This window comes from Trifolium pratense, linkage group LG5, assembly GCF_020283565.1.
Source record: "Trifolium pratense cultivar HEN17-A07 linkage group LG5, ARS_RC_1.1, whole genome shotgun sequence".
In the NCBI taxonomy this organism is placed as follows: Eukaryota; Viridiplantae; Streptophyta; class Magnoliopsida; order Fabales; family Fabaceae; genus Trifolium; species Trifolium pratense.
The window spans coordinates 45361003-45373445 of NC_060063.1; the positions used below are offsets into that span (position 1 = coordinate 45361003).

Below are 12443 nucleotides of genomic sequence, written 5' to 3' on the forward strand. Positions count from 1 at the left end.
AGGAGAAGGATTGTCATGCTCCCGGTCTTAGTAAGGAGGTGGCAAATAACGGCGCTGCGAGTTCGGAGTTTAATCACCGGAATGAAGGGCTTATGCGTTCAGACAACAAGATTAGTGAGGGGGTCATTGCGAGTTCCGACCTTAAACGGTACGTATCTTTTTATTTCACAAATTTCCCAGCACAAATGTCGAACTTTTATTTGAGGAAGGGTTTCGAAGTTTGTGGTATGCTGGAGGACGTGTTTGTCGCAAAAAGAAGAAATAGATACGGTAAACCTTACGGTTTTGTCAAATTTTCAAATGTTAAAAACGTGACAAAATTGTTGAATGCTATCAACAACGTTTGGTTTGGATATTTTCGTGTTAAAGCTAGTGTAGCCATGTTTGAACGCAATGATTCCGGGGTGGGAAGGAACTCGGAAAGGCAACGGGGTGGATTAAAAATAGGAGAAGAAGTGCAGTCGCTGAAAGCGGGGCATCAAGACTCAGCGAGGAATGTAGAGCTCACAGGATGTGTTGGTAATAATAAGTCGCTGAAGCAAAATAAGTCGCCGAAGCAAATTAATACTTGTGTTGGTAGTATTGATATTACGGCGGAAAAGGAAAGTAATGCCCCAGGGGAAGGAGTGCAGGTGGGGGAGGTGGTTATCAAGTTAGGGGCTCGACAGGAGGATTTAGTCAAAAAGGCAGACTCAGCGAAAGGGGTAACAAAGTCGGCGAATAAGGTGGAGAAGCTTAAGGATTCAGTCAAAGAGCGCAAAGTCCTTTTGCGAAGCTATAAAACGAAGCCCGACGATACGGAGTGGGCTTACAAAGGGGTAGTGGCTACAGTCATTAATGGTGAATCGCTTTCTGTGGTGCAAAACAGAATTCTGGACGCGGGTTTTATTGATCTGATTCTCATTCCTATGGGTGCTGATAAGGTTTTTGTCCGTAGCATTGAGAATGCAGATGCTATGTCTGTGATCAACAATGCTAAGGAGTTTTTCCAACTAGTTTTTTCGAATTGGATGCGATGGGATAAGGAGACATCACCTTATAGGAGAGGCGCTTGGGTCCGCCTGTATGGAGTTCCTCTTCATGCTTGGAATGAGCATTTCTTTCAGCTGTGCGTTTTTGAAAGTGGACGATTCCTTCGAACGGATAGTTATTCCGTTGAAAAGACCAGATTAGACTACGCGCGAGTCTTAATAGCTACACCCGAACTTGATATAATCAAAGAAAGTGTGTCTGTTCTAGTGGATGGAATCATAGTGGAAATCAAGATCGTGGAGGAATGGGGGTACGCTTTGGGAGAGGATTCTTGTATTTTTGATGAGGGGAGTGAGTCTTTGTCTGAGGAATCTCAAGCTGGTTACGATGGTGGACAGGTGGATCCGGAGGTCAACCGCAATGTGGACTTGTTAATTGAAAAATTTAAGGAAGGTCTTGATGAGGAGGATCTTGATGAAGGCCAAGGTTTGCGGGACGACGAATTGTCAGACAAGTCCGATGCTAAATCAGGTTTTGAGAGAGTGAGAGTTGTGACTCCATCTGCTGCGGGGAAGGATTCTAAGGAAGTGTCAGGTGATCAGGATGGTCAGGCAGTGGCGCTTCACCCCTTGGTGGAGGCTCGGGTCAGGCCTACTACTCAACCATTCGTTAGCAAGCGCACAAACTCATGCCCTCCGGAGGCGAGACGATCTGTTATTTCAGGGCCCTGGAGTTTGGAATGGTTGCAGGACCAGAATCATGGGGATGCGGGAGTTATCTTTTCAGCCAGTAAGAGGAGTAGAAAGGTGTCTCACAAAGGTTCGAATCTTAATCTGAATGGGGAGCAGGTTCCGAAGAGAAAGAAGGTAGGAGGGATGCTCCGTCATCCTTTTCATAGCATTAAAAAAGTGGCAAGGATGCCAAGCAAAGATAGATGTGAGGTGTTAAAGGCTTTAAAGAAGCGTGTTCGTCAGCGAAGGGGCGGGGATGGGGTTAATCGATCTTGTTCTTTGAGTTGTCAAGTCTCGTCAGAAGACTTACCATCGTCGGGTTCTGTCAATAACGATTGGACGAATTGGGTGGCAGTTCAAGGTAATGATAAAATGGCGGTGGATGATGTGTGGGGGATCGGGAAAGCTATAGGGGTCAAGTTTAGGGGGGACAGCGTGAACATGTTCAATATTCTTTCTAGGGCGAACAAAGGAAAGAAGCAGGTTTCAGGGCAGTTGTCTGGGGAAGGGGGGACCCGGAGGGACAACGAGTGCTAGCGTTGCGGTTTTCTGGTTGTGGGGGGGGGGGGGGGGGGTATGAGTTTCTGATGAAGATTATTTCGTGGAATATTAGAGGGTTGGGAGGCTCTGAAAAGAGGAAGGAAGTGCGCAAGATGGTGGGGGATCTGAAACCCTTTATTTTTTGTATACAGGAGACGAAAATGCAAATTCTCGAAGATTTTCTTTGTAAGACCCTATGGGGCAGCTCTCCACTCGGGTTCTCTTATCGCCCATCGCTTGGGGCGTCAGGAGGGCTGTTAACCATGTGGGACACTTCTGAGGTGGAGGTTTGGTCGACTGAAAGCCGTGAGCATGTATTGTGGTGTCATGGTCAGTTTCTTAGGACAGGGGATGAGTTTCATGTGGCAAATGTCTATGCGCCTTGCGATGACGGGGCTAAGCAAGTGTTGTGGGATTATTTTTCGGTGCGGCTTGGTGCATTGGTAGGAAAGAAGGTGTGTGTGTGTGGGGATTTTAACGCTGTCAAGCACATAGATGAAAGACGGTCGGTTAGGGGCGAGCATCGATCTTTGGATCATATCCCTTTTAGTCGATTTATTGAAGATAATTCTCTGATTGATCTTCCCTTAATTGGACGTAAGTTTACTTGGTTCAAAGGGGACGGTGTTTCGATGAGTCGCCTTGATAGGTTCCTTTTATCTGAGGAATGGTGTTTGTCTTGGCCCCATTGCAAACAAGTAGCTAAGTTACGGGGGTTGTCTGACCATTGCCCTCTGGTTTTGTCGGCAAACGAGGAAGATTGGGGACCTCGTCCGTCGCGGATGCTTAAGTGTTGGAAGGATATTCCTGGATACAATGTGTTTGTCAGAGAAAAGTGGAACTCGTTTCAGGTTGATGGCTGGGGTGGTTATGTGCTCAAGGAAAAATTCAAGATGATCAAGATGGCTTTGAGAGAATGGCACTTGGCTCACACTCAAAATATCCCTAGTCGCATTGATTCTTTGAAGGTTAGGCAGTCTGCTCTTGACGAGAAGGGGGAGGAAGATGATCCTTCTGAGGCGGAGTTAACCGAGCTGCATGGGGTTTCGTATGACATTCATTCGCTGTCTAAGTTACATGCCAGTATCAGTTGGCAACAATCTCGGTCGTTGTGGCTCAAGGAAGGGGACGCTAACTCTAAGTATTTTCATTCGATCGTGGCTAGTCGCCGTCGCAGGAATGCTATTTCTGTTATTCAGGTTGATGGTGTTACGTTGGAGGGGGTGATTCCAATTAGGCAGGCGGTGTTTTCGCATTTTGAGTCTCACTTTAAGGCACCAAATGTGGAGAGGCCGGGGATTGAAGACCTTCAATTTAAGCGGTTGAATCAGATGGAGGTTGGAGGTTTAATCAAACCCTTTTCAGAGGCTGAGGTGAAACAAGCTGTGTGGGAGTGTGACAGTTATAAAAGTCCGGGTCCCGATGGAATTAATTTTGGTTTTATAAAAGACTTCTGGGTCGATTTGAGAGGTGACATTATGCGTTTCCTTATTGATTTTCATCGGAATGGCAGATTGTCTAAAGGTATCAATGCTACGTTCATTGCTCTGATTCCCAAAACGGATAACCCTCAACGATTGAATGATTTTCGGCCTATTTCGCTTGTGGGAAGCCTTTACAAAATTCTGGCGAAGGTTTTAGCTAATAGGTTGCGGCAAGTAATTGGAAGTGTAATTTCTGAGTCCCAGACTGCGTTTGTGAAGAATAGACAAATTCTTGATGGCATTCTAATTGCAAACGAGATAGTGGATGAGGCGCGTAAGTCTAAAAAGGATCTTATGTTATTCAAGGTAGATTTTGAGAAAGCATATGATTCGGTGGATTGGGGGTATCTTGATGACGTTATGGTAAGAATGTCGTTTCCAACTTTATGGAGAAAGTGGATTAGGGAGTGTGTGTGTACGGCTACAGCTTCTGTGTTAGTTAATGGAAGTCCGACTGATGAATTTCCTCTTCGACGAGGTCTTCGGCAAGGTGATCCGCTTTCTCCTTTCCTTTTTCTTTTGGCGGCTGAAGGTCTTAACGTGCTTATGGAAGCGATGGTAGCACGTAATTTGTTTACGGGATATAGTATTGGTGGTCAGGAATCCATCAGGGTGTCTCATCTTCAGTTCGCTGATGATACTCTCTTGTTGGGGGTTAAAAGTTGGGCAAATGTTCGGGCTCTTCGGGCTGTTTTAGTGCTGTTTGAGACTATGTCGGGGTTGAAGGTTAATTTTAATAAGAGCTTATTGGTTGGCGTTAATATTCCTGATTCCTGGTTAGGCGAAGCTGCGTCTGTCTTGTGTTGTAAAGTGGGAAAGATTCCTTTTCTTTACTTAGGTCTTCAGATTGGGGGTGATCCGCGGCGCTTGGTGTTTTGGGAACCGGTGTTGACCCGCATAAAGAATAGATTGTCTGGGTGGAAAAGTCGATTCTTGTCGTTTGGTGGTCGTTTGGTTTTGTTAAAGTCTGTCTTGACTTCTTTACCTGTCTATGCTCTTTCTTTCTTCAAGGTCCCCTCAGGTATCATTTCCTCTATTGAATCTCTTTTTATTAAATTTTTTTGGGGGGGGAGTGAGGATTCTAGGAAAATCTCTTGGGTGAGTTGGAAAGACATTTGTTCGCGTAAGGAGTATGGAGGTTTGGGGGTTAGACAGTTGCGTGAGTTTAACCTAGCGTTGCTGGGTAAGTGGTGTTGGAGGATGTTAGTGGATAGAGAGGGCTTGTGGTTTAGAGTCTTGGCAGCTCGGTATGGGGTTGAGGATGGTAGACTTTGTGAGGGAGGTCAGCGAGGCTCGGTGTGGTGGAGGGAGATTGTGCGTATGAGAGAGGGTGAGGGTGAGTTAGGTGGGAGGTGGTTTGGGGAGCATGTTTTGAGGAGGGTAGGGGATGGTTCAGATACTCTTTTTTGGACCGACCCTTGGTTGGATGGGATTCCGATGAGGGAGCGGTTTGGACGCCTTTTTTCGTTGGCTGAGACCAAGTCGCGCACGGTCGCAGAGATGTTTGCTTTAGGGTGGGGGGCCGATGGAGAGGCGTGGGTGTGGCGGAGGCGGTTGAGGGCGTGGGAGGAGGAGTTGTTGAGGGAGTGTCAGTTATTACTTCTTGACATTTCTTTGCAGGATCAGACTTTGGACAGGTGGCAATGGAGCCCGGATCCTGACGCAGGGTATACTGTTGCGGGAGGTTATCAGATTCTGACTCATCAGGTTTATGTTGCTTTACATGATGCGGACAATCTTATTTGGCACCGTCAGGTTCCGTTGAAGGTTTCCATCTTTGCGTGGCGCTTATTGCGGGATAGGTTACCCACGAGAGCCAACCTGGTCATTCGTGGAGTTCTAGCTTCTACCGCTGATTCTTGTGTGTTTGGTTGTGGAGTGACTGAGACGGTCCATCACTTATTTTCATCTTGTAGCATTGCTGCCTCTCTTTGGGACTTAGTTTGTGAGTGGGTTGGCATTTCTTCGCTGGATTTTACTACTTTACATGCTCATTTTGTCCAGTTTATAGCTTCGGCAGGTGTATCTCTAGCACGACGGTCTTTTCTTCAGCTTCTTTGGCTAGTGTGTGTTTGGGTGATATGGACAGAGAGAAATCATCGCTTATTCAAAGGCTCAACAGGCACACCTCATCTTTTGTTGGACAAGATCAAGCTATTCTCATTTAGGTGGTTGAAGTCGACGAGTATTACGTTAGCTTTGAACTACCATAGCTGGTGGTCTAGTCCATGGTTGTGTTTGGGTCTTGTTTGATTTGATTGTGATTGTATCTCTATGACTATATTGTAAACTTTTTTAGTCTACCTTGGTACATCTTGTGCTAAGGAGGCTGTTTGTGTTAATATATTTCATTTTGGCTTCTTCAAAAAAAAAAAAAAAAAAAAAAAGAAAATAAAAATTAAAATTAAGACCACGTGTTAAGAAAATAAAAATTAAAATTTTATATTAAAAATTGTGTTTAGTTTTTTTGTGTGTGTGTGTGTTTAGTTCTTTAAAGTTTAAATATTGTTTTTTAAACACACATTTTAAGATTAAAATTTAACATTTACTTTCTTAACATCTGTCTTAAGTTAAATTTAATTTTAAAAAAATTAAATATAAATATGATATGATATTAAATGATTATATATTTGAGTGCTACTATATCCAACAAAACTTTAAGGTATGTGATGAGTGTTTACTAAAAAGTACATTTGAAGATTAAATAGGTTTTTTTTCCTATAAATTTGATTTTTTTTGTCACTATAAAATTAATTTCCTTTGACTTTTAATCTTTATAGGGAAAAATATACCTTTTGTTCTTCTTAATAAGAGACATATGAGTTAACAAAAATTCACTACTAGAAAAATTAAATTTAGTGAGGGCAAGAATCCGTCGTTAACTTAGTAAAATTCCGTCACAAACTAAATTAGCGACGGATTTAGTGACAAACCGAGACCCTTCTAAATCACGCTTCGCAAAATATTTGTGAGGAAATCTAGGAACCATCACAAATTACATCAATTTTTTGGACCCGTATATCTCATAAAAAGAATCAAAAGGAGTATTAAATGAAATTTTCTAAATAGTAAAAATATTTATCATAGATGGTAATTGATTATTTTTTAGAGAATAGTTTTTTTTTAATCGAGAAATACACAAGTACTGTATGTCTCATATTCATTATCACATTTTTAAAAGACTTTTTTATGATAATTATTAAAAGAAAATCATCATATGCTAAATGTCTTTTTATGTTTTTAATGTAACATGTATAAACAAAAGTTTCATATATGAAAGTTCAGTAATGTTAAAGAACTATTTTAAAAAATGATAAAAATAGAAGTATAATAATAAATACATGGACAATGCATACCAGTACTCCTTTCCAAAGTTTTTGTACATTGCTTTCTATCAAACAAAGCTCCACAAGCATTTCAGGACAAAAGGCTGGAGGTAGAGCCTTCAATGGATATCCATGCCAAGAAAAATATCTCAAATTTGTTGACAATAAGTCAAGACCATATGGAAGGCTTACATATCCCTTTTGGTCTTGAATAGCAAGTAACCTTAGGTTTACCATTTTTTTAAATGCTTTGGGGCTTAAATTTATATTTGTATATTCATCAGCATTAAAAAATATGGCTTCAACAATCTTAGTTCCCTGGAAAAAAAAATCTCAGAGTTAGTATTTCTATAGTAAGTTGCATTTGCTGTAAAGAAATTAAACAAGTGTTTAGGAAGGCAAGTGAGGGTATCATCTCTTACTCTATTATTTTTCAACATGTCACCAACTTCCTTAGGATCACATAATCTACTGCGTTGTTCGGGATTTTTAAGAGATTCTTCACGAACAATTTGTTTTCCCATTTCTTGTATCAAGTCATGCATTTGTATGCAATTTTTAAGGTCAACTGTTATAAGAGCTTTGTCTAAAAGATGTCTTATCCCACTATATGCAAAGAAACCACACTCATTTAATATTTTTGTTACCATATCCTGTTCATGTCCTTTGAAAAAGCATGCAATGTCTAGAAATGTATTTTTCTCTTGATCATCCAATTCATCATAACTCCATCTCAATATCCTATCAATTTTTCCATTGGGAATTTCCTTTAGTTTAGCTAGTGCACAGTTCCATTCTATTTCACTTTTGCCACGAAGAAATGATCCAAACACTTTCAAAGCTAAAGGGTTGCCTTGGGCATGATCAATTGCTCTTTCTGCAAGCTCCACATATCCCTCCTTAGGTAAGTATTTGCCAAAAGCATTCAAGCAAAAAAGTTGGAGAGAGATTAGGGAGTTCATCTTCTTAACTTGATAAATTTCTTCAATTCCTCCACTTATCAGCACCTGCTTATCCCTTGTCGTCACAATGACCGTGCTACCAGCTCCTAGCCAACCACTTCCCACTCCAATCAAGTTTTGCAGAAGTTCTGAAGTATGCACATTGTCAAGTACAATCAAAGATTTCATGCGTTTGAGTCTTCTAATGATTATGGATGGTATTACTTTAGAAGTGTCAATATCAACATATTCCCTTAGTAACTTGGAAAGAAGTTTGTTGCATGTATAGTTAATTCCATGCGTTTTTGAAACTTCCGTCACATTTTCTAAGATGTAACTGCCTTCATACTGAGAAGAAAATTTGTGAAACATAACAGTAGCAAGTGTTGTCTTGCCTATACCCCCCATGCCCCAAAGTCCAATGGTTTTAACTTCTGATGAATCCCTTTTTTTTATTAAAGATTGAATTGTCCAGTAGTTTTCATCCATTATGAAATCACATGTAAGCTCATTTGTTTTGTTGTGGTTTAACTTTCCTAATACAACTCTGGTAACGTCTTCAATCAAATCTGATTCCGTCCTAACAATGTAAAAAAATATAAAAAATTAATAGGACAAAACTTATATGCATTTCTTTAGATGCAGTTTTTTCCTGTTCCTCTCACAAAAAGAAAACTGTGTATATGGAACTATACATAAGTTTGGTCCAAATTAATAAACATATATCGTGTGAATGGCAATAAAAAATAACTTAAATTCATCATTCCAAACTTAAAATTAATATTGTGAAAAAGTAACAAGTTGTACTCATTCATTCACACAAGTCGCTTTTATGTTTAGGCATCTTCGAAATCAAACTATATTGAAATGAAGTTGGTTTAAACCTCTATTATAATCAATAAAAGATATTTTTCTGTCCCAAAACATAAGTAAAAGTTGGTCGAACAAGTGAATGTATTTGGTTCAAATTTTTAACCAAATACATCAAGTTTCTTCGACTCATTTTCACTTATATTTTGGGACGGAGAGAGTACATCTCTAGGTTTTGCGGCTCATATTTCTCGAGAGGAAAAATCATCACTTTTTTTTTTTACCCCGTGCAATATTGTATCTTTTTCTATGAAGCACGGACACCTCTATGATTAGGCGTGTCGTGGTGTCCAACACTCGTACGACACGTGTAGGATAGCTCATAGCGGTGTCGGAAAAAAATCAATTTTTCCTTTACTTTAACACTCCTTTGATCAGTGTCCGACACTTGTAAGACACTCGTATGACCCATGTCGGACAAGTGTCCCAATTTTTTATTTTTTTGCTTATGTTATTCTTAGGCACATATCATACATATCTACAAGAGTTAAAGATGTGCCGAAACAACAATATTGATCAATGAATGATTGAAGACATTACATTTTGATTACAATATTTTTAGTTTTTTCGATAGTAGATAGATAAATAAAGGTAAAATACTATCATTTCTTGTTTTAATTTTATTTTAAGAAATAATTTTATTTTTTACATTAGCGGTGTCGCGGTGTCCGTGTCGTGTCGCGGTGTCAGTGTCAGATTTCGTGCTTCATAGATCTTTTTTCCCCCTTTAGGTTTAAATAACCAATTCGTTTATGTAAGCTTGCCAATTTTTGGGTTATGTTATTGTATCTTTTTTTGTTTTAAAAAAATTCCTGAATGTGCAAATTCTTTTAGTTTTAGTCCCTGACGTCAAAGTCTGTTAAAAAAATGCACATGTGGCAAATGAAGTTACGTGGCAAATGAGGATGATATGTCAAAGATGATATCAAGTCATCCACTTAGAGTTACGTGGTTACATGTCAAAGATGATGTGTCAAAGATTTCTGGGTTTACACTATGTTTGGATGCCAAAGAGATAGGGAAGAGAGAAATAGTGAAAAGAGAAATAAGAGAGAAGAGAGATAGAAGAGAAATTGGATAGAAATTTTATATGGTTTGGATGAATAGAAAAGTGAGAAGAGAGAAATTAATAAAAATGAGAAAATAACAAATTTACCCATTTCTACAAGAAAATAAATTAGTTGAATATTGTTGTAAAATTGTTTATTTCACTTCTTGTCACACAAATCTCTTCTAATATGGGGAGATTTATTTTTGGCAGTTATTAACCATTATATTTCTCTCTTTCCTTATTTCTCTCCTCATCCAAACCATATAGAAATAGCTAATTTCTTTGCTATCTCTCTCTTTCTTATTTCTCTCTTTTGTAAATCTACCTAAACAAACACAGTGTTAGAGAAACATGAGTTAATTTGCCAGTTTAGAGAAACGAGAAGGAAAATATCTTTTTGGGTTCAATTTCATTTTTTTGAATTTGGTCCCTCTCTGCAATTTCATAATCTAATCTTTGACACATCATCCTACAATATCAGCCTCTGTTTTTAACATACTTTGACAACATGGATCAAAACCAAAAAAAATTACACATTCATGAATTTTATTTTATAAAAAATAAAAAATACTTAAAAAGAAAACCAAAAATTCGCCAACTTACATGGACGAATTTATCATTTATCCTAAAATAAAGAGAACCGATTTAGTAACTAACACGCATGCTAATTAACTAGTATTAAAACTAAAGAAATTTATTAGTAGTTGTTTGGAAAAGCAGGAGAATACCCGGATGTGGTAGTAGAAGCAAAACCAGATAAACTAGCTGCTTGAGTAAGAGCATTCTTCCAATTTTGCATCATCTTATCATCATTCTTGTGTTTTTCCAACGCAGTGCCATAACTCCCAGTCTGCTTCCGAACGTGTGAAGGATCAATTCGGTAGAACAAAGGAATAACAACACCTTGTCCATTTTTATGACATTTCATTATTTCAACCAGTTCATTCAAACACCATGTTGAAGACGCGTAGTTCTCCGAGAACACAACAAGAAACAGACTGGAATCTTTGATTGCTTTCTCAAGTTCTGTCCAAACTTGGTTTCCTTTTTCAATCCTGTAGTCTATGTACGTCTCCAAATTTTTTCGTTTCAAAGCAGCGTGAAGATGACTTGTGAAACCAGGGCGAGTGTCATCTCCTCTAAAGCTGATGAAAACATCATATTTTTTCAGATCTACTGTAGTCGTAGCTTGAGAGGATGAACAAGCCATCCAAATCCAATAGTATCTGCTTTTTTTTTTGTTTGTTTTTTATAAAGAATGTATCTTTTTTCATGTGGCTGAAGAATAACAAAGGCATGGACTTAATTATATACACGCATTTTACTTTTAGATAAGAGATTTATTTTTATTTTTATTTTTTTCCATGAGAAGGATAAACATTTCAAAGCGTGTGGACCCTTTTCTCTGATCTCAATCTCATGAGAAATTACCTCATGAGTGACTAGACATGGCAATGGGGCGGAGCAGGGACGAGTTTTGCCATTTTCAAACTCAAACTCATAAAGTTTGGGTTTCCCCAAATTTTAGCGGAGATAAAAATGATAATCTCAAACTCATACCCAGCGGGGATCGGGTATCCCATCAGGTTTCGGGTATCCCCAATTACGCCTCTTTTCACATGAATTTAGATTGTATTTTAGTATTTTTTATTAAAAAAAAAAATTAAATGTCCAAAATTATTTTCTCTCAACAATATTTTTTTAAATAAAGACAAAAAATAGAGAAAATGGTTTGTTTAATACTCAAAATAAAAATAAAAATTAAATATATAAATGTAATTTAAGAGATTGTTTAAACGTTTCTAATTTAAAAAAGATGAAATCTAATTTTTAGTATAAACGGGGCGGGTTCAGGGTGGTATCAATGTACCAATTACCCGCTCCAAACCCATCTTTTGAAATTGAGAAAAACTCAAACCCAAAAAACCCAATCAACTCGGATTTTCCCCGTCAAAGCGGGTATGATTTGGGCGGGTACCCACGTTATGATTTTATTGCCATACCTGTGAGTGAGGCCTTTACTTTCATTAACCATTTTTTCTCGGAAAGTCACTCTATAAGATTTTGTTTTTCATGAGGAAGGATGTTGAATTGTCAAAATGTCATTCTGATTTTTAAAAGTATAACTCTTTCTTTTTTTTGCAACAGCTTTTAAAAGTATAACTAGTTTTTTTTTTTTATACTCTTTCTTTTATTTTTGATAGTATATGCTTATGGTGTAATTATAACTTTTGATGTTATATTTCCTGTCCAAAAAAAAAATTCATTCTTATAATAAACTTACATAGTTCATGTTGCTATGATTTTTTTTTTTTGAAGTTATTATTTTAGCTATGGTATGAACCAATGCACGTAAATTACCATTTTTATTTTATGGTAACACGAAAATACACAAATTAGTTTAAATAAAAATCAAACTTATAATAAACTATTGTTTACAATTTATATAGGTTAACAAAATAGAAAAACGCAGATCACACAAACAGGCATACCCGTACCTAGGTTTTTTGGGATGAATAATTTATTGT

At 38.3% G+C, this 12443-nt stretch overlaps 1 protein-coding gene across 1 annotated transcript in view; it reads right to left on the reverse strand.

The window, feature by feature from the left end:
• LOC123884467 (disease resistance protein RPV1-like) overlaps positions 1–11236 on the reverse strand; it is a 38010-nt gene extending 26774 nt beyond the window's left edge. The window contains exons 1-3 of the mRNA XM_045933562.1: positions 10644–11236; positions 7476–8574; positions 7084–7371 (exon numbers count right to left, since the gene is read on the reverse strand). Coding sequence (XP_045789518.1) covers positions 7084–7371; positions 7476–8574; positions 10644–11125 — 1869 coding nt within the window. The 5' untranslated portion in view covers positions 11126–11236. The remainder of the gene's footprint in view (positions 1–7083; positions 7372–7475; positions 8575–10643) is intronic.
• Positions 11237–12443: the final 1207 nt, after the last annotated feature.